At 36.5% G+C, this 23616-nt stretch overlaps 1 protein-coding gene across 1 annotated transcript in view; it reads left to right on the top strand.

Annotated features, from left to right (window-relative positions):
• Positions 1-1297: 1297 nt before the first annotated feature.
• The window catches only part of TYR (tyrosinase), a 102962-nt gene continuing 80643 nt past the window's right edge, over positions 1298-23616 (top strand). The window contains exons 1-2 of the mRNA XM_032295813.1: positions 1298-2612; positions 15444-15660. Of these exons, the coding sequence (XP_032151704.1) occupies positions 1794-2612; positions 15444-15660 (1036 nt within the window). The 5' untranslated portion in view covers positions 1298-1793. The remainder of the gene's footprint in view (positions 2613-15443; positions 15661-23616) is intronic.

Genomic DNA, 23616 nt, shown 5'->3' with positions numbered 1-23616 from the left:
AAGTAATGCAGAACCAAGGCTCCCCAGGGACATGAAGCCTTGTGTTAATCTCTTTGTGGCTTTGAAAGAGAGAGAGAGAAAAAAAAGATTAAGCTTCCTTGCGGAGATCATGTGATGACTTCCCGATCCCAGCCAGAGGCAGCATTTCCATGGAAACTTCTCTTCCTCTTCACCCACACACTGCTCCATATACTGCAAAGCCTCCTCTAGTTCTCAAAAAAGTTGTATGGAGTAGCCTTGACTTTTTTTTTTTTTTTCCTTAAATAATGAGACAGACTCCAGCAAAAAGAGAAAAAAGCAGAGCAGGCTGACACTCTAGCACCATCAAAATAATGATGGCTTTTCCTAGAACCCTTCAGCTAAGGGCCCAAACACTCACGATCTCCTCAAAGCTTCCACTTTCCCTATTTCATTAATTTCAGGGGACCACCCAGCTTTAAGTATGGAGGAGGACAAAAAAGAAAGCTTCAGATGGGCAACATTGATTTGACTATTCTCATTTTGTCATTCTTCAGCTCACAAAAGGCTCAACTTAGTTCAAACCACAAAGTCTTTAAGCTCCTCCATGGATTGGGCCCAGGTTTAATATTCTACGATGTGTGGAGGCTTATTTGAGTTTTATGCTCCAACTCAACAGATGAAACACAACTCCCACCTCCACGTATTTCCCCTGCCTCAGGTATTGAATCTATTCTCAATTTTTTGTCCAACTCATGCCCACTCTTTGAGGAAGTAATAAAGGGCATTACCTTGATAACACTTGCATATGATTATCCTAAGTTATGCAATTCTTTCTAATATCATCAGCCCGCAAATACTTCTCTTCTATTAAAAGTCTGTTTTACTTATTATCTATACTATTTATTGGAAAATAACATAGTCAATTTGTATTTTTAGCTCACTGCACACACAAAGAAGAAACTTCTGAAATAATTGACATGATCAAAATATATTTGTTGAAAAAATCTTTTTCATTCACTAATTGAGAATTTCTTTGCACAAAACACATTGCAAAAACATTTTCAAATAAATTCCTAATTTCTAGAATTTGTATGTAAAACAACACGGCTATAGCATTGGAGAGAGAGAGACACACAGAGAAAAGGAGAGAGAGAAAAAGAAAGAGCTCTTTGCCGTGGGATAGCCCCACAATGAAGATCACCTAGCTATCAAAGTCAGCTATTCTTAGGACTTGTCAGAAAATGCAACAGGATTATCAGGGAAAATAAGTAAACTGAAATTCAATAATATATAACCAAGTATCTCTGGACTCTGAAGACAATCTCTCTCTGCAAACTGAGTTCTTGAAATGTTGTAGCCTGTTCATGGTCTCTGAGAAATAACAACCTTAAACCCATAATCTCTAATACTTTCTAAACTTTCTTAATAAGAGAAGTGCTATTCCTGATACCACCTCTCATTTGCAAGTTCAAATCATCATCAATCTTGTAGTCTGTTAGCTGGGTGTGTTTACATCGGGCATTGTTATTAACCTTATTGTTAATATTCTAACCATAAAAATTAAACTATTAATGGTGAATAGAGCTTTTCACCTTAGCATAGGCCTATCCCACTGGCGGGATATGTGCCAATTCCCAAGAAAAGTCAGTCATGTGCTTTTCAGAGGATGAAAGCTTAAGATAAAGACTGAAAGTGTTTGATGCTGGAGGTGGGAGTGGTATTATATAGGTCTCAGCCAAGACATGTGATAGTCACTGTAGGAGTAGCTGCAAAGAGAAGTCTGTGACTCCAATTAATCAGTTCCAGCAGACCTTGTGAAGCCTACCGGAATAATGCTCCTGGCTGTCTTGTGCTGCCTGCTGTGGAGTTTTCAGACCTCCGCTGGCCATTTCCCTCGAGCCTGTGTCTCCCCTAAGAACCTGATGGAGAAGGAATGCTGCCCACCGTGGAGTGGCGACGGGAGTCCCTGTGGCCAGCTTTCAGGCAGAGGTTCCTGTCAGAATATCCTTCTGTCCAATGCACCACTTGGGCCTCAATTTCCCTTCACAGGAGTGGATGACCGGGAGTCATGGCCTTCTATCTTTTATAATAGGACCTGCCAGTGCTCTGGCAACTTCATGGGATTCAACTGTGGAAGCTGCAAGTTTGGCTTTTGGGGACCAAGCTGCACAGAGAGACGACTCTTGGTGAGAAGAAGTATCTTTGATTTGAGTGTTCCAGAGAAGGACAAATTTTTGGCCTACCTCACTTTAGCAAAGCATACTATCAGCTCAGACTATGTCATCCCCACAGGCACCTATGGCCAAATGAAAAATGGATCAGCACCCATGTTCAGTGACATCAACATTTATGACCTCTTTGTCTGGATACATTATTATGTGTCAATGGATGCACTGCTTGGGGGATCTAAAATCTGGAAAGACATTGATTTTGCCCATGAAGCACCAGGTTTTCTGCCTTGGCATAGACTCTTCTTGTTGCGGTGGGAACAAGAAATCCAGAAGATAACAGGAGACGAAAACTTCACTATTCCATATTGGGACTGGCGCGATGCAGAGAAGTGTGACATTTGCACAGATGAGTACATGGGAGCTCAGCACCCAGCAAATCCTAACCTACTCAGTCCAGCATCATTCTTCTCCTCTTGGCAGGTAAGGTGTGCCTTCTTCAGGCAAGGTATAGAAATGATGCCCTGTTAAGAACTCTCAGTGTACCTTGTATTTTTACTTTATAGCACACTTTAGGTATTTGTGTGATTAGTTGTCTAATGTCTTTTACTAGGTTCCTAAACTGGAATGAACAGGGTACTTGATTCATTATTGCATTTCCCAGAACACAGTTTGGTGCCTTTAAAAATGACAATAGCTCATTATGTATTTTGTGAATTGAATCAATGAATGAATGAATGCATATTTGGATGATTAAATGATATAAGCTAATGCTTCTGAATTATAAAATTATTACTCACAATAGAATTCATATGGTATACAAATTAAAAATGCAAATTCCTGGCCCTATCCTAGACTCATTTGTCAGCATCTTCAAGAGAGGGTCCTGGGAAGGCAGAATTTACTAAATGTCTATGGTGATTCATCAGGATAAACAAATTATTGGATTAGATCTTTATTTTTTAAAGTATGAAGATCCTGAGGCTTAATCAGGTAAATAATGAGGATGGCTAATATTCATTGAACATCTAGCATGTGTGAGCCCTGTTGCAAGTGTTTTTGTGCATTCATTCATTAATGCTCATCAGTCTTTCCCCATTTTAGCGGTTGTAAAGGTTGATACTTTTTAACTTGCATAAGATTACGCAGGTAATAAGCAGCAAAAAATCATATTTATTCTCCAATAGTCTGGCTATTGGAGAATAGTCCAATAGTCTGGCCACTGTAACCTATTTTCAAGGATTTGACAGCTGTGATCTCTTTAGCTAAATGATTTGTCTCCTTCTGTCTTTTTCCTTAGCCTGCAGAAGCAGCTTTCTTTCTCAGTCCTTGAAAACTTTAGATACAACATGAAAGATTACTATTTTGAAATTAAATTCCTATTTCATCTATTCTGAATTTTTCATTCTGAATTAGAAGCAAAGGGAAGACAAAGAAATAAGTGTTTAATTATTTATCTTCTTAAAACCATATGTGAAATGAATGCTTTTCTGCCTGGCTTCCAAAAATTTCTAATGCAGTACTTTGACTAGCAATGTTCTATGAAATTAAGCCCAATATGTGAATGGGATGGGAAGAATCTTGCACTCCATTTCTGACAATCTGCAGTTTTGAAATGTAAATGGCCTTCTCTGCCCAGCCAGGTTTGTACTCCATCCTAGTGGAGTCTATTGAAATTTATTTTAAAAAGGCCACTGTATAATTTCTGGTGTTATTAGTCAGTTGCTTACCAAAAGTAATGAGTTTTGCGCAGGAAAGGCTAGAAAAAAAAATGTGCTTGGAAAAAAATATATTTCAATAAGCTTTCAGAACTCCTACCTTAAAGTGCAAACTCTCATCTAGCTCTTATATCCTCTGTTCTTGTTTAAAAAACTGCCAGGATTGCACATGGGATCTTCAGTCAGTTGTAAAGCTTTCTTTAACTACATGGCTTCACTTGCCCGGAAAGGTTGGAGGACTGTGAAAATTATGAAAATGAGCTGCAACATCCACAAGAAAGCTTAATAGATAGATACACATTGATTTTTAATTACCTGAGATGTGTAATACCAGATGCTATCCAGAACTAGATGAGTATCATTTTTCCAAATTACTTATTAATTATTGAGTGGAACTTGTTTCCTTTCTTTCCCTCTTCATGAATGTGTTCAATTGTAATACTGTCTGGCAAAAAACAAACAAAGCAAGACCAAAAAAAAATTTTTTATCTCTAATAGGTAAGCCCTGAACTGAAATTTTGCAATTCTTAACTTCAACCTTGTTCTATGATTAAAGTGCTGTGTAGGAACAGGTTTCGAAAAAAAAATTAGAAACCAGAGTGGACGGAAGATGACCAAAGAGGAACAAGCAAACCACAGTGCAACTGAGAAAGGTGAAATGAATGAACATCTGCTGCTCATCTACTGTGTTTTAGTAGGGTCAAGGGATTATCAGTGACAGAGGTTGACAGTCAAACCCAACTCACACTGACTATTTCCATTCCTTTGCACAGCCTTGCTGGTTACAAAGTTCTTTTAAAAAGTTACGATCAACTGCTTACACTGATTTAATTCAGAGTTCCCAATGTCAAAATCACCTAGGAAGCTTCCAAAAAAAGCCTTGATTTTTTTTTTTTTAAATGTTGCCAAGTGTTTCACGCACTTAATTTCTTGTCAGAAATTCAGATTCAAGTGGTCTTCTGTGAAGTTGTAAAGTCCAGGTGTATTTTTTTGTTTGTTTTTTGAGATGGAGTCTCGCTCTGACACCCAGGATGGAGTGCAGTGGCATGATCTTGGCACACTGCAACCTCCGTCTCCCAGGTACAAGCAATTCTTCTGCCTCAGTCTCCCTAGTAGCTGGGACTACAGGGGCCCACCACCACACCTGGCTAATTTTTTGTACTTTTAGTAGAGATGGAGTTTTACCCTGCTGGCCAGGCTGGTCTCAAACTCCTGACCTCAAGTGATCTGCCTGCCTTGGCCTCCCAAAGTGCTGGGATTACAGGCCTGAGCCACCTCCCCGGGCCTTTAAGTGTCTGCATTTTTAAAACCTCATTTTGTGACTCTAATGTGTAGCCAGCACTGAGAATCTTTGAGTTAATGAATATGGAGATTGTTTTGGTATCTCTTTACTTTCACTTTCCAAAAATACAGGTTTTATAATAAACACATCATTAATTTGAATGCCTTTGCCCAAATTGATTAAGAAATAGACCATTTTGTGTGAGATGAGATCAGATAGTTTCTAGATTGAGTTAATTAAGACCTTCCGAATTAGCTAGACCGATGCCCCTTTCACATAAAGCCTTCTTTTTTTTATTGGTTTCAGGTATCTTTTTACTTGGCCCCAAAACTGAGATTTTAGAGATTTGATAGCATTTACTAACTCTGAGCTGAGAGATCTGCAATGATATCTAGGGTAGCCTGTGCATTTTATTTGAAAACTACAGAAGAGTCTAAAACGGTAAGATGATTGTCCAAAGTCACACATCTGAGGACTAAAACCAATTGGTTCTGACTGCTGTGTTTTTTAAGTCAGCCGTGTTATTTCTTATTTATAAGGATCCATTTAGGTTCAGAAGGGGTCAAATAACCCAATAATTTCTGAATGTATAATTTGACATATAATCACTTTGCTTCCCTTAAAATTCTCCTGTCCCAGACAAAATGGGCCGACAGAGTGATGGAGTCCTTTTAATTTATATCATAATGAAAATATCCTGAGACTTTTACTGACCCGCCTCTATTACTCAGGTAGAGCTGACCCACTCCCCTTTGTGCTTTCGTTATAGCAGCGCTTTCGTTACAGTTTTGTACCGATTTATATCACGGCACCTGTAACTTTTCATTACATGTAATGGTTTTCAACCCTGTCTGTATCTACCAGCCTGTCAGCTGCTCCAAGGTAGTGATCATTTCTAAATATTACTGTATCCACAGAGCTCAGGGCCATAATATACACATGGAACAGGCTTTACAAATAAATGCTGAATTTAATAAAATTTAACATCAAAGAAACATTAGCTCCAACGCTAACATAGATAAAATATTAAACTCTGCATGGGTAGATTGCTAAGACCGTTAACTGCAGTTTTTTTATAGCACTGGATTCCCAGTGCCAAGGATACAACAATAGCAGTATCAGCCATTTACCCAAATTTGTATATCACATATTTTGTATATTTCTCTGGTAGTTCCATATGTATGTCTGTGTGTGCATACAAAGAAAGACAGAATACCAGAAAGAAGACGAACCAAGTTGCAACATAGCTGAGGGTAATTTAAATGAGGTTAATCATATTTATTGGTCAGTTTTCTATTAATATATTAAAATCAGGTAATTAATTAAATTTTTTGGAAAGCCTATGTTCTTAATTCATGTCTGTTGTTTGCTCATTTATTCATTTAACACCCCAACATTTTAAAGTAGAGGCCATGTTTGTCATCAATTATAATAGTTGATTGTATTTGGAGGTGGAGCTTTGCTTAATAACATTTAAGTACAAACTACCTGTGCTCAGCATAATTAGATCTAATTTGATGCAATCAACAGATAAGCTAGGCATAAAAATAAAAAGGGGATCAGGAATAGGTGTCATGATGAACTGAAACAGAGAGGAAAAACATTTCCTAGCTGATAGACATGAGCAAACTGTGACCAGGGAATTCACTCATCAGGTGAAAAGCACATCACATGGAAGCAAACAGTTGGAAGAAAAAAAGTCACATTTCAGCAGAGAGTCATGGGTTTTAGGTAACCATGACAACAGCTCAGTGAAATAACAGCTTCTCTTTTTTCTTTATGAAAAAGATTTTGTGGAATGTCATATGGTTTACATTTTTTTTCCCAGATAAACCTCTAATGCTATAACAAAATCTTTGCTCCCAAAAGCTTTTAATAGCTGGCAGTTTAGTGTTATTTCTCTGAATTTAAGAGAGCAGTATTTAGGTTCACCTTCCTCATTAATGTATCTGTTATCTGTTTCTTCTTTGTATCACCTCACTTTTCCTGTGACTTAAGATACTTGATTGTCCCCCCAACACCCAGCTTATGTTATAAGCCACTTGTGTTGAAATAGAAAAAGAACACAGTCATCATCAGAACATCCAGGCTCAAATTCTACCCCTGCCATTTAGTAGATGACATTGGACCAGTTATTTAAAATCTTTGACCTTTGTTTCTTCCCAAGAGAAAAAAAAGTGAGGTTGAATTACCATAAATGCTTTGTGTGTGTGCATGCATGCGTGTGTGTGTGTGTGTGTGTGTGCAAGAGGATTAAATGGAATGAAAAACAGAATGTAGTAATAAATTTGAGTGAACTTTCATACTTACTTAGCTACAAGACCCTAAGCAAGTTACTTAATTACTCTGAGACCATTTTTGTCCCTAAAATTAGAGTAATATAAAGCATTACTGTGAAGGAATTCAATAAAATGTGTTTGTATGGTTTGTTTAGGATATGGCATATCATTTGAGTTTCATGTGTGGAAATAATATATTTTTAAATAATACACCAAAATTAGATATTATAATAACGAATATTCAAACGGTGTTATACACCCGAAGTGAAAAAGAATTTGGTGACCTGCCCAATGGTTTTGTTTTCAAAAATAGTTGTCATTATTAAACACTTTACACCTGGCACTATGCTAAGTGCTTTATACATGTTATCTTATCTTTGATGGAAAGTTATAAAATCCCATTTACAAATGAAAAATCTTGATACTCAGAGAGCTTAAGTAACTTGCCCAAGGCCGTGTAACTAAGAGGGTCAGTAATGGAAACGAGGTCTTTCTGACTAGAGTCTTCATGATCATAAGCACAATGCTAACAGTTTTTCCAAGCCTACCTCCTCTCCTACATGCAGTGTAAAAACTAAGGTTTGGAGTTTTTTTAATTATTTCTGGAACCAGGGTAGATTTTCTTCTTGTTAGTAATACCTCCAGTCATCCACACACTTAGTCACTTGGCAGTTGGCATTTCAGCAAAAATAGTTTCATTCAGGCCTCTCTAATTTAACTGAGTTGGCTACAGGAGTCTGTAAGGCAGCAGGATCTTTTGAAAATATCCTGAGAATTATTACTCAAAGAACAAAAATTATTTCGTCTATGTACTTGTTGTACTGTCTAGTTAACCAAAATTATAAAGGCATCCAACAAACTAAATTCCATGTAAAAGTTAGGTTAGTTTTACTCAACAATTCCTAAACCATTAACATGTCATAGTGAATGCAGTGGGTATTGCTTCAGAATCAGGAGGCTGTGTTTTAGTCCTTTAGTTCTGATTCCAAACATCGTATGACCCTAAGGCAAGTCACTCAGCAGCTCTAGTTCTCAATTATTTATGAATAAAAGAATTGAGAAATGTTGTGACGTATAAGAAAAACAAGAAACTGACATTTGTGGAGCCAGGAATTATTTGTTGAATAGTTTCTTTTCATATATATCATTGTACAGTTATAAAAACTGAGACTTAGCAAGTCTAAAAAAACACGTTCGGCCGGGCGCGGTGGCTCAAGCCTGTAATCCCAGCACTGTGGGAGGCTGAGGCGGGTGGATCACGAGGTCAAGAGATCGAGACCATCCTGGTCAATATGGTGAAATCCCGTCTCTACTAAAAATACAAAAAATTAGCTGGGCCTGGTGGCGCCTGCCTGTAATCCCAGCGACTCAGGAGGCTGGGGCAGGAGAATTGCCTGAACCCGGGAGGCGGAGGTTGCAGTGAGCCGAGATCGCTCCATTGCACTCTAGCCTGGGTAACAAGAGCGAACCTCCATCTCAATAAATAAATAAATAAATTAATAAATTAATTAATTAAATAAAATGTAAAAAAAAAAAAAAAAAAAAAAACACGTTCGTTGACACATGGCTAGTAAGAAAAATTAGCCAGAATTGAAGTCTCATCTACGTGCATTATGAAGCACAATTTTTTCTCTACCACTCAATGCATCAATTCATAAGTTATATCTTAGTAACCAAAAATTAAGCATTTCTTGTCTAACACAGTGACAGCCATGTATGATGGGGGACTGCCCATTTACTTCTATTTCAGATGACTAACTTTGTTTATACATGCTAACAGATAGCAAATTCAGTGGGATAGGAGGTCAATAAAATAGTCTTGATTATTTTCAAATGGGATGCAAACAGTTGACCAGGAAGACATTTTATCTTTAAATTATTATTCTATGTACCTTCCCTATTGTTCACAAAATTATGAATCATAACATGAGGCTTTATATCCTATTAGCCTTTTGTAGTCTTCTACACTCAGGGTTGGTATCTTTGTCATAAAAAAAGAGATAAAAATCATAAAAATCTACAGAGTAGTAGTGAGAATTTCAATTTTAAATGTACACAGAGCTATATCCCTCATGGCCTAGGACAGAGCAGGGACTCAACATATGTTTAAAAAAAAAAAAAAAGTTCTAGAAATTTATTCTGTGGTAGAAGTGGTACCAACAACATGACCAAGAAAAATAAGCACTCAACACAAACTTTTTGTGGGAGATTCTTTGGCTCATTCATTGACTTTTTTCATTCATCCAACAAATATTTATTGCACCTCTACAGAGTGCTAGAAACTGTGCTAGATTCTGAAAGTAAAGAAATAAACAATATAAAAATGAATGGGTCTTCACGAAGGATAGGTTTTTATAAGGGATGTAATAATCACTGCCAATTAGAGACTGAAATGAATAAGCTTAAGTTGGGTAAAGAACAATGTTATCTCCTCAGTGGTCGCAAACCTCCCATGGAAGCAAGTACCCATTGTGAAGAGTCAATGGGCTCTCCTGCATTTCATGTTTTGCTTAGAATTTATATCTCACTACCTATTTTATTAAATCTAAGAGATCAATGAATTTAAGTGATGCATTAATTTATGTACCACTAATAAAAATAAAAATTATTCCTTTTAAGAGCCCTTTTTAGCTTATTAGTCACATATTTTCATCATAGTTTATTCTTCTGTCTACATATAAATGAAGCTACAAGCAAAATAATTTGGCGAAGGATTCCTGAATATTTTTTACATTCAGAGTCAGCCTCTTTTTAGTTACTATTTAAGTCAGAGTCAACAATGTCTGTTTTCGCAAATTATTTGCCTTGGCCTTAAAGAATGGGCAGGATATCAGATGTATGGCAAAGAGTGGGCATGCTTAGCCACAATCAGAGTCACAGAATGGAAAAGCAGAAGCAGTACCCAGAGAAGAGTAGGTTATCTGACTTTAGCAGAGGGGTCATACAGGATGTGAGCAAATGGAGAATGGTTACCTAACTCGAGATACGTTTTGGAGGTGGAATTGACAAGATAAAAAACAGTGCCATCACACAATGCTCCATGGTCAGAAGTAGACCCCACATTTGAGGTTTCATGATCTGTGGTCTTGGCACTGAAATTCTTATTAATCTTATCTTTGAGTTTGTGTTTTATAAGTGAAGTTAGAGAGACAATGGGGCATATGCTTGGTTCATATGTGTCCTGCAGACCTTCTGCCTCCTGAGGACTGATTCTTTGGTTTCCTGGGATGAGTCTTGACTACCACTACCCATCCACCAGCCCCATCTAATTTCTACTTCCTCACTCTCTCCCTAAGACTACTGGTGGGAGGAAAGACGTCGATATTCCACTGTCACTCTCCATCCCTGGGGGGACCTTGGTGCAAGCAAGAAGAAGTGTGAGGTTGTGTGTTGGTCCCATGATGTGTTGGTTCAGGGTAAATCAAGAGGTCTTCTCTGACGAGGCTGGTTGCACCTTAGCATGGTGCACAGGTGATTACGTATGGGTCTCTCACCCAGTATTATTGACTGAATCGTGTCTGCCAAAAAATGTGTGTATTGAATCCCTAATCCCCAGTGTGACTGTATTTGGAGGTATTGCTTTAAGGATATACTTAACGTTAAATCAGGTCATAACAGTGGGATCCTAATCCAATAGTAATGATGTCCTCATAAGAAGATAAACACAGAGCTGTCTCCTCCTCTGTGTATGCAGAGAAAGGTCATGTGAAGACAGGGAAAAGGTCCCCTCTGCAAGACGTAAGAGGCCTCACCAGATATCTTGATCTTGGACTTCCAAACTCATGAACTTTGAGAAAATAAATGTCTGCTGTTTAGGCCACCCAGTCTGCAGTGTCTTATTATGGCAGCCTGAACTAATATACCCACCTATTCAAACAAGTCTTAGCATGGAGGTTTCAATCCCTAGGGAATTACCTATTCGCTGAAGATTGAGACTGTGGGATACCTATACCCTGTAGATTGAGAAAGTGAATATTGATTTCCCCACCCCCAGCAAAGGCCTCCACATTTACCCGATGCTGCAAATTGCATAGCTAGTCCTGCCTAGAGCACTACAACATTTACAGGTAAGATTGATGAGGAAGAGCTAGCAGGACACCAAGTAGTAACAGGAAGAGAGAAACGCAAAAAGCAAAGGGGATGTGATTATAGAAATCAATAGAGGGATGTGTTTTGTGAAAGCGGAAGTGGTCAACTGCACACAATGCTACATTAACACCAGGACTTGCATGGATAATTGGATTTTATAACATGGAGTCCTTGAAGATTCGTAACAGAGTCATTGGTCAAGAGATGACAGGGGAAGATGACTGGAGTGCCTATATATAGCAATGAGTAGCCAGGAAATCAGGAAATGGAAGTTTCATTTAAGACACTTGTTAAGATTTGAGTTTTTAATCATACAGTCTATATTCAGATATTAACTCCCCTAGTTTTGTAAACTATGTATGTTTGATGAAGTCACTTAACCTGTTTTCTAAGCCTGTTTTCTCATTGATGAGACAAATACCAAAAGAACTCCTCTCATAGAATAATTGATTTATTGTTACTGAATTTCAAACCAAAGTTTTAAAATGTCTACTATGTGTCCAGCACCATACCATAACACAAGAAAACATAGTGAACAGGATAAATACAGTTTTTATTTTGATAGATTATATGGTCTAACAGGCGTGCTTATAAACATTAAATGTGTATACCACATTGCCTCATTCATTAATTTAAAAATTCATTTAAAAATAGCACTTTAAAGTATTGAGTACTTTACCTAACTTACCTTCTAGTGGAGTAGGTCTAGGAAGTGTTTGTGGGTGACGTTAAAACAATATATATAATACCTTACATATGTAATATAAAATAATAACTATTTTGTTATTTTAAAAAGTTAAAGGAGTTAAAAAATGTTATAGATATTGTTTTACTGTCTTACCCCACACACATTTCCTAGACCTACTCCACTAGAAGGTAAGTTACAGAAAGTATTCAATACTTAAAATGCTAATACTTTGTAAAAAGAATTTTTACATCAATGAATAAGGCAATATGATATATACATTTAATCTTCATAACCATTCTTATTAGACTGTAAGCTCTATCAAAAAAACTTGTTCACTATGTATTCTTGTGTTCTGCTATGATGCCTGACACATATTAGACATTTTAAAACTTTGGTTTGAAATGCAGCAACAATATATCAATTATTCTATGAGAGAAGTTATTTTGATTATATAGTATGTTAGAAGGTGCTAAGTGCATGGATAAAGCAGAAATTAGCAGTGTACACTAAATGATTAATAACTTGTTCTCAATAAGGAGTCGGGAAGTGGGGAGAGATGATTCTGACTCATACCACAACCAATTGTTGTGGTGTGAATACTCTGACAATAGATCTTTGTCTAATGATGGGATATTGCTGAACATTCCAATATTGAGAAGGATTGCACATATTGAACTTTTGCTAGTTAGTGCTAGCCACCTATACAACACTGCTAAAGTGGATGAGTAAGGCTGAATATGATGTTAAATAGCTGTTTAGTGTGGATCTCATTAAGATAGTGAAGATCTGAATTACCCATAGAGGTATCAGGGAAAGCAGTCTGCCCAGAAGAAATAACCAGTACAAGAACATGTTGTGCAAGACTAACGTGAGTTCTGGAAATTGCAAAGAGGCCAGTGAAGATACACGAGAGAGGGAAAAGGAAAGATCCTGATCTTTAAGGAAATAAGATCCTAATCTTTAAGGAAATAATGCCTGCATCAGTCAGGATCTCAGCAGGAAATAGATACCCAAGCCCGTTATATTAACACAATTTATTTAGAAAAATTTAATCAGGGTTTAGGGAAACCAACAAAAGACACCCTGTTGTCATCCACAACGTAGAAACAGGACCAGAACTCTCTATTTTAAACTAGAACCTACTTTTACAAAATGTTGAATGTTGTACTCTGCTAGACTAGTTATAAAAGCACAAAATACACTAATGATGAAGATGGAAAACTTGGGTTGCAGTTACAACAGTATCATTAATTTGCCGTATAACCTGGGAAATGCCACTTACCTTCTCTGAGTCTCATTTTCCTTATTTGTGAAGTGGAAAGTATTGCTGTGTGATTTAAATGAAGCAATCCATGTGCCATATTTTCTTTAAAAGTTGTGTTTATAAAAAGGTGACGAATTCTTATTTTTAAGATTGTATTACTGCAATGAAAATCATCTTTTCTGGCTAAAGAATCAGAGAAATTTTTATTTAAAAAAAAATCAACCACGAGTATTGTACTGCACACCAAAAAAAAAAAAAAAAAAAACCATTAATGATAGGACATTTTATGAACAAAAAGCACAAAGTGAAATTATGTCTAGTCCTTGGCATTCTGAATATAATATAGATTAATGTTTGAAAGCTACGGTTTATTGAGTGTTTTCTGTTGATGGTGCCATGCGCTATGGGCTTTATATACAGATAAATGACTATTGTTAGCAATCCCAGTCTCAGCACAGTGCTTAACATATAATAGGTGTTTAATACTTTGTTTCCAATAACTATGTGAAGTAGTTATTATTATCTTCATTTGATAGATGAGGCCTACACAGTTTAAGTCATTTTCTTAAGTGGTAGATGCAACACTAGAATCCTGTTCTAGGCTGTAACTTTTATGGCTTATTTTGCAACCTTCAAAAATCTAATTTGTTCGACAATTCATTTTAAAATACAGTCATATGACAGACAATGGCATTTCAGTCAAGGACGGACCACACATTTGACAGTGGTCCTACACTGTAATGGAGCTGAAAAATTCCTGCCACCCAGTGACATCATAGCAGTCATAATGTTATATACAAAGCATTACTTATGTCTTCATGATGATGCTGGTTTAAGCAAACCTACTGAAATGCCAGCTGTATAAAAGTCTAATACATAAAATTACGTATATGACATAATACTTGATAATGATAACAACTGTTAATGGTTTATGAATTGACTATTTTTTATCACTATTTTCAAATGCGCTTCTTCCACTTATAAAAAAAGTAAGTAAACTGTAGAACAGCCTCAGATAGGTTCTTCAGGAGGTGTTCCAGAAAAAGGCACTGTTATCATAGAGATAACAGCTCCACGTGTGCTACCGCCCCTGAAGATTTTCCACTGGGACAAGATGTGGAGATGGAAGACAATGATATTGACAGTCTTGATTCTGTGTAGGCCTATGCCAATATGTACGCTTGTGTCTTCGTTTTTAACGAAACATAAAATTTCAATGATGTTTATTATAAGTAAAAAATTAAATAGCATAAAGCTTATAGACTAAAGATATAGTAAGTATTTCCTACAGGTGTACAAGGTATTTGTGTTTTAAGCTAAATGCTACTGCTAAAGGAGTCAAAAAGTTTTTAAAAATTTAAAAATTTAAAAAGTTACAGGAAGCTAAGGTTAATTTACCATTAAAAATATTTTTACAAGTTTAATGTAGCATATATATATATATATATATATATATATATAGCATTTATAAAGTCTATAGTAGGTAATATCTTAGGCCTTTTCATTTACTCACTACATCCTAAGTGACTTACCCAAAGCAACTTCTAGTCCTGCAATCTCCATTTATCGTAAGTGTTCTGTATATACAAGTATGCCATTAAAAAAATTTATACTGTATTTTTACTGTACTTTTTATATGTATAGACAGGTTTAGATGAACAAATACTTGCAATTATCTTACAATTGCCTATAGTATTCATGTGCTGGACAGGTTTGTAGCCTAGGGGCAATAGTTTTACCATACAGCCAAGATGTGCAGTAGGCTATACCATCTAGGTTTGTGCAAGTACACTGACTATGGTGTTCACACAATGAAAAAATCAGCTAATGATGCATTTCTCAGAACATATCCCTGTCATTAAGGACACATGATTACATTCATCTCCTAATAATGAGAAGTCTAACAATAGTAATCTGGAATTCCAACATTTCTATCTTCTCCTACTGACTCAGGGGTGGTGACGATTTCTTTAACATGAGGGTGTTTTATACAGATTATCTGTAGCCGATTGGAGGAGTACAACAGCCATCAGACTTTATGCAATGGAACGTCCGAGGGACCTTTACAGCGCAATCCTGGAAACCATGACAAATCCAGGACCCCAAGGCTCCCCTCTTCAGCTGATGTAGAATTTTGCCTGAGTTTGACCCAATATGAATCTGGTTCCATGGATAAATCTGCCAATTTCAGCTTTAGAAATACACTGGAAGGTAATCTCTTTCTTTTCACTCACTTTTAATTTTTTTTTCAAAATTCATATTTACAGTCTCTTATCCAAAGTCCTATGAGGTGTTGGAGAGCTTAGAATTTTCTGAGTTGACAAAGAATATGTGTTGTATATACCTATTATTAACAATGACCCTAGTTGACACTGGTCAGCATGTTATAATCCAGCATGTCAGCTTCAGGAGCCAGGCATGGTGGCTCATGCATGTAATCCCAGTTTACTAGAGAGGCTGTGACAGGTTGATTACTTGAACTCAGGAGTTTCAGGCTGCAGTGAGCTATAACTGCGTTACTGCATTCAAGCCTGAATAACAGAGCGAGAGATTCTGTCAAAGACTAAGATGAAGAAGAAGAGGAGGAAGAGGAGGAGGAGGAAGAGGAGAAGGAGGAAGAGGAGAAGGAGGAAGGGGGCAGCTTCGGAATCAAGGGGTGGTGGAGAGGGAGGGGAGGAACAAGAACCTTTAATGAAATATATGAATACATTCATCATGAGAATAAATACAGGCAATCGGCAACCTAATGCTTAGTAATCAGGTTTTTCCATTAAAAGATAAAAACAAAATAATTTCATTTTCAGAACATTTTGTATTGTAAAATTTTGGATATAAGACTGTGGGCTGATAGTATTTTCCTAAATTTTAGTATTTTAGTTTTCTCCTGTTTAAAATATTCTCAGCAGTGGCTCTTTGAGGTAAGTTCATTCATTTACTGTGGCAAGGACACAGCTCACAGGCCAAGCCTCCATTTTAGTATCTCTCAAGTTTTCTGTCCTTCATCAGAAATTACATCTCATGATCTTTTCTAACTCCTAAATATTTCTCCTACAAATGCCTTCATCTTGCTTGCATTCTGCATTCAACATCCATTCATTCTTTCTGTTAATAGCTGACCCAGAAACCCATTCCATTCACAAAAATTTGCATTAGGTAAACAAAGTCACAAACACAACAAACAAAGACAGTCATTCAAGTCACAAATTTAACAGAAGTTTGGGAAACACATAGGCACTAACTGTGGCAAGGCAGACAACTCAAAATTTGACACTAGACATCCCACCTCCTTAAAGGCCTGTGACACCTTACCATGCAGAAAAACTTTCCTCTCTTTCGTAATCCTTTCTCCTTAACTTTTTCTTTTTTCATTGTTTAACACCCTAACTTTTGTGACTGTACTGTATAGAGCGGTTTTACTTTCATTCATTTTCCTATTTTATTCAAAATCATAATCTCAGGTTCTTACACCAAGAATCCATTTAAGCAAGGAAAGTCTCATCCTAAAGATGAATTCTGTTTGCCAGCATGACAAGAGAAATTATGTTTATTCTTCTATAGTAACATTCATGATTAACTTTTTTAAATAATCATATTTCAAGACACTGTGTCAAACATTTTATATGGCATTATCTCACTCAATTCTTATAATCATCCCCTGAGGAAGACTGCATTTATTATTCCCACTTTTAAGAGAATAAACAGATATTCATCTTTTGGTTATTGCTTCTCAATAAATAAGCGGCAGAGATAATCTGCACCCAGCTTTGTCCAGTACCAAAGTCCAAGTTCTTTCCATTGCACTCTGGTAATCGACAATAGGTTGAAAGTTTCTTTAAAGTGGATAATATCAGTTTGGTCTTTTGAGATATGAAGGCAGGACATGGTGCCAGGAAATCTCAGAGCCTCTCTAGTGAGTGTAAGGTACACAATTTGAAAGTTGTCATCTGGGAGGATTGGCTGTCCCATTGGACTCTTCAGAGATTAGCAACATTACCCCAAATGCTGATATTAATGACATTGCAAAGCAAAGCTACATCTTTAAGGGAATTGGAATATTTTGCTGTTTTTTTCAGGCAAAGTTTTCAGCCATGAGTGACAAAATATGTGTTTTATTATTAAGAAACAAGGACTGGTCACAGAAATAAGGCACAGGAATGTTGCTTATCTAGGGCCTTAAGTCAAAGAAAAAAAGTAGCTCAATATGTGTCAGCTCAGTCAGTGGTTTTCAAGTGAGAGTCTAATACACAAAGGTAGGAGGGAGCAGCAGATTGGCTGCAGATAAGTGGCTACTGCAAATAACTTATGCGTGTGAATTTTTTTCCCATAATTTCTTCTCATTCTTACATAATTTAATAGACAAAATGTGTGAGAAGCAAAGAGATGTAACATAGCATATTGTCTGGCACATAGTAGGTATTCAATAAACATCTAATAACTGAATAATAGCTAGAAACTTTCCAATTGTACCTAACCCACAACTTACTTTATCCATGCCTGTTGTATAAAGTCCATGTCATTAGAGAAAATGTTGGAAATCATTATTCTGAGCTACTAAGAAGAACTTTTCTTTATCAGGTGTACATTTTTTAATTACTTTTCCTTAGATTTTTATTTGGCAATAATTTTAAGCTTACAGAAATGCTGTGAAAATAAAAGCATAACAAAAAACCATGAATATATCTTTTACCCTAATTCACTTGCTATGTACATTTTATCCCGTTTCTCTCTCCTTCTCCCAGTCTGAGCCATTTTGAGGGTAAATTGCATAGACTGTAACTCTTTACTCCCATATATTTTAGTGTGTATTTCCTAAGAAGAAGAATAGACTCATAGCCACAGAATAGTTTTCAACATCAGTAAACTCTATATTGATATGATGCCTTTAACAAATCTACTGTATATATTTCAGTTTTTAAAAATAGATATAATATCCTTTTCAGCATTTTTCCTCTCCAAAATAGAATCCAGTCTAGGGTCAAATAGCAGTTAGTTTTCATGGCTCTTTAGACTTTTTTAGTCTAAAATGTTTCCATATCCTTGTACATATGTGTCTTTATGTGATTGACTGCTCTGGAGGATATAGTTCCTCCTCCTCCCTCCTCTACCTTTCTTTTAATACAATGTTCTTAATTTTGAGTGTGTCTAATATTTCCTCATGACTGGATCCAGGTAATGCACTTTAGCCAGAATTCTACGTAGGTGATTGTGCATCTTTCTGAGACCGTGTCACATCTGGAGGCACATGATAACCATCTGTCTTGTTGGTAATGTTAATTTTGGTCACCTCCTCCAGATGTGGTCCAATTTTCCCACTGTATAATTACTTTTTTCCCATTTGACTAATAAACTGTCTATATGGAGACATTTTTAAGGCTATGTAAATAGCCTGCCTCTTAACCCAATTTCTCCTGCAGTTAGCATCCACTGATGGTTACAAATTTCTGATTTTTCAACTTCAGCACTTCTTTTAAATTTATTAGCCAATATTCAGAATTCTATTAGCAAGAATCCACCATCCTTTCTATCTATTTATCTATCTACCTATCTATTAATGGTATGGAGTAAAGGCTTTCCATTGTTTAATGGTATGTAACTCATTGATGTACTTAATTATCTTTGCGTGTCAATGGTTCCAGAACTTGCTCATGGCATACCTTCAAGCTGGTTCTATGTTTCCATTTCATATACACCTTTTTAAAACATTCTCTCTGGTAAGCAAATTATTCTAGAGCATCTTTCAGCTCTAGGCCTGAAATTAGCCATGACTTCAAGGAATAATGTTTTCTTTCACTAGCTAGGAAATTCAAGGTCAAGATCTGGAAGAAACTTTTGCTCTCCAGAGAGACACATTTTATCTCACAACATGAATAGGGAAGGAATGTGGGGTGTCTTGGCCTACAAGGAGTGCTCAAGTATAGCAGTGAGGAGAGTAGGACTTGAGAAAAGAGCAAATGTCACCATTATGCTCTGCTCTTTCAATACATGCATATGAAATGGAATTGTTGCTCTTGATTAAACCTCAAAGTTATTGCTTTCTTTTTTTTCTTGGTCTTCTGAGAGGTGTGTAATGCACTTCCCATGGAACAAAATATTCACAGTCATTCCTAGGACAAAGTAACTGTTCTGATTTAGTCTACTGAAGTGAAGATGTGCAATTTGTGAACTATGTAAGAGAGGCCTCATGGCTGGGCGCAAAGGCTCACACCTGTAATCCCTGCACTTTTGAAGGTCAAGGCAGGTGGATCACTTGAAGTCGGGAGCTTGAGACCTGCCTGGCCAACATAGAGAAACCCCATCTCTGCTAAAAACACAAAAATTAGTCAGGCATGTGGCACATGTCTGTAATCCCAGCTACTCTGGATGCTGAGGCAGAAGGATTGGTTGAACATAGGAGGTGGAGGTTTCAGTAAGCTGAGATCACACCACTGCAGCACTCCAGCCTGAGCAAGGCCCTCCCCAAAAAAAAAAAAAAAAAAAAAAAAAAAAAGAGAGAGAGACTTCGTTTCTAGATAAAGCAAAATAAAATAAATAAATATGTCTGTATTATAAGCAGCAGTCTTCTGATTAGGTTAAATAGCTGCCCCCATGCAGTCAGTTATCACATTCAAACAGGAATTTTATCTCGTGAAAATCTGTGACTACCCATCCATTGTGTCTTGTATTTCACAGTTTACAAAATTTTTGTTTTTTCTGTTTGGTTTGTTTTCTAATAGCACTGTTGGGGTGTGGGACATGGGGCCTAGAAATTCAATGAATTGTTTAAAGGCAACCAAACTGACTAGTATTAGATCCTAGCTCAACCACTTCCTAGAAGTGTGACCTTGAGTACATTATTAAACTTTTCCTGTGCTTATCTATAAAATATGGATAATAATAATGTATAAGTTTCAAAAAATTAAATGATATAATACATGTAAGTTACTTACAACATTTTTTCAACAAAGGTCAGCCAGTACTGTGTTAAACTGTGGTTAGTTACTGACAACTTAGCAACCATTAACTTCTCTGGCAATTAGCTTACAAAGTAAGTAAACAGTGAGTTCTGAGAAAATATTATAATGACCTACATTTAGTGGAAAATAAGGGAAAGAGGAGGATGGAAAGGAAAATTCATGAAGACAAACCCAAAAATAAATGTTTCTGGAGACAGATAGGATTTCAGGGCAAGTTTCAAAAATGAGATAACAGCAGGAGCAAATATATCTTCTGGTACCCAAAAGGGAAGAAGGAGACAGGAACAAGGAACAATTTGTTGGTGTTTAATGATGTGTTTCCAGCTCTGAGCACTGTGGCTGCCTATAGTAGGTGCTTATTAAGTACTGACTGACAGATTGATAAATCAATAAATAAAGAAAGCTACCTTCATTGTAAAACTTACATATACCAATAATAGTGTAAAATCAAATTAATCATAGGTAGGACCAAGCTAATCTTGGGTGATCATACATTGTTTCAAACAACCCCCCTCTAACAAATGCAATTTATGACTATGGAGACTTATGATTGGAAGAGACTTCTCAGTATATTCAGTGCAACATCCCACACTATGCTAAGATGCCCACTGGGATAACACCCCTATGTGACCCATCAAGGGAAAACCTACCCCACAAGAGAAAATAAAAAGCTCCTGAGGCTAAACCACAATCTAGTTTCATTCAACTTAAACAGCCATCCATGAAACTGGTATTATGGTATACTATTGAAGTACAAAGAAATACAAAGGTAACTTACACAGTTTATCCCACCAAATTGCTCACCATCAAGTGAGGAAACACCACACAAGTACATAAGGAATACACAAAATGGTGACTGACATAAAATGAGGTAAGAACCCAGATACAGTAGAAATATTTCTCAAGGAGGCGAAAATAGAATTGGATCTTGAAATGTCAGTAACTGCTCACTGAGCAGAGAAGAGGAGGAGAGGCATTTCCAGCAGAGGGAAACATATGCAATGACATAGAGGTGTGAAAGTGTCAGACTAGTTACCAAAAGATGAGAAGTTCTAGGTGGCTAGAATAGTGAGTTTGTAGTGGGAAATAACAAGAGCTGTAAAGAGTTTTAGAAAATACCATGTATACCAGTGTCTGTCAATCTTCTTGAAGGAAAAAACACATTATGGACCTCACAAATCCCTAGAGAATTAGGCAACTGAAGTTTATTCTAAGATTCTTTAAAATCTTCACTGTCAAAGAGGTATGATTTCATTAGCAATACATTAAACATTAGCTGTCATCACCATTAAAACCCAATGTTTAAAAAACATAGTATAACATCCATATCTTCAAAAGTATGCCTGAAAAATTTGTCTTGGAAACATTGCCACTGACAACAGTAGTTGTGATAGGTTGTTAAGCAAGGAATCGATATTATCCTACCTATACTTCAAAAGATATGATGCTAGTGGCATTAGCAGAATGCAGAAAGGTAATCAGTGAGCTACTGAGAGTCATGGACGGTAAAGGCTTGCTCTAAAGCAGTGAGAATGAGGATGAAGATGAGTTGGTTAGCACATGGAATCAGAAGCTCTAGGTAACTAACTACAAGGCAGAAAGGAAAACAAGTTCAGGATGAGTCTGACACATCTGTGATTGATTTCTAACAACTGGTCCTTTTTTTTTGTCCTAGTAAGTGATACATCATGTAAAAATTTAATTTCTCTTATAACAGTCCTTATAAAACTGGTATTATGATTCTCTAGAATCTTAATTTTGTTCTGCAGCCCTTCAGCCCTTTTTGTTTCAATGTGACTGTCTGTCAAACACTTCACTGGGAAGTATCTCGACTTCACATGCAAGGATTATTTAAGGAGCAATCCAGAGATGGGGAAATGAGCTCTGGGCCTTAATGAGTAACAATGGAACTTTTGAAATTTTTAATGAAATTGTAATATGAATAGTGTGTATATTTGCAAAGAAAAGTTAGCTGGACAACCCCAATGAAGCCTCCATAGATAATCTAGTTTTCACTCTTCCTGCCTGAGAAATTGACTTTCCTACTTCACACACACACACAAAAAAAATGGTCACACAGATTCAAAACATAAATTCCTTTGACACTAATTGTGTAAGCTAGATAGCCAAGGGGATAGTTAGCATGGGGTGACACATTCTAATAGTTAGAAAGCTAAATTATTTCCCTAGTATCTTCCTCATCAATTCTAAGGGAATTAGAAACTCAGTAGTTTGATGTACTCTGACGCAGAAGAGAGGCAGAGGGTTTTGCAAAATGATTCATCCAGACCAGGAAAACATTTCTAGGCCTGTTTTACTTAATCCTTCAGAATTACCACCTTGATAACCATATTGGTATTCTGATCAGGCAATGATCCTGATAATAACAATAAAATTCCTGTTGCCAGACGCTGATACTTCTCACATGTTATCTTATTTAATCCTCACAATAGTCCTAGGATATTTCATTGATTAAACTAAAGCACCATTCTCAGCAAAGTAATTATTCCAATAAATTTAGGAGACAGTCTCTGTCCTTACATTGTAAGTTCATTCTACTCATTTACTCAAAAGCTAACTTTTCTGTTTTCTTTAAGTTCTCAGAGCTTGAAGAAAACAGAAAATCCCCTCCTAAAACACATAGGAAATTTAACAAGTGACAATTGTATTGTTATCCAAGTGGATTTGCTTTAAATGTAGTTCTTTCATCAGAAGATAACATTACTGTTTTAAAATTCTGAAACAAAATAGGGAGTGTTCTGTGAATAATTGCAGATATTTCTGTATATTTTAAATTATCTAAGGCAGAATTGCTCTCAGGAAAGAGTTAATATTTATGTAACAGGTTCACACATGCATCCACACTCACACACATAATGCACACACACACAACGCACACAACCACAAGTCAGGTGTAATTACTACATATGAAAATCTCTGTCAAACTCTTAATCAATGTCTTATTTCCCAAAGCAGAAGGCTGAGAGGACCAGAATACATTTATCACATCTGGTTGTTATTATAGAAATTCTCTAGTTAGCGTGCAATAGTAGCCTAATAGAAATTACGACTATTTGAACATTGGGGGCATTTTAATTCTTGCAGAGACAGAGTTCTTTAGAAGTAGTGACACTGTTGAAACATCTGAGTAGTACAAAGTCACTGTTTTCTATTTCTTTCAGAGAGGACTTAGATTAAACATTGAGGGTATTAT

Source organism: Sapajus apella, unplaced genomic scaffold (genome assembly GCF_009761245.1).
Source record: "Sapajus apella isolate SASKATOON/1434 unplaced genomic scaffold, GSC_monkey_1.0 scaffold34, whole genome shotgun sequence".
NCBI classification, from domain to species: domain Eukaryota; kingdom Metazoa; phylum Chordata; class Mammalia; order Primates; family Cebidae; genus Sapajus; species Sapajus apella.
The sequence above is the reverse complement of the archived record's forward strand: the minus strand, read 5'-3'. Positions and strand labels throughout refer to the sequence as shown.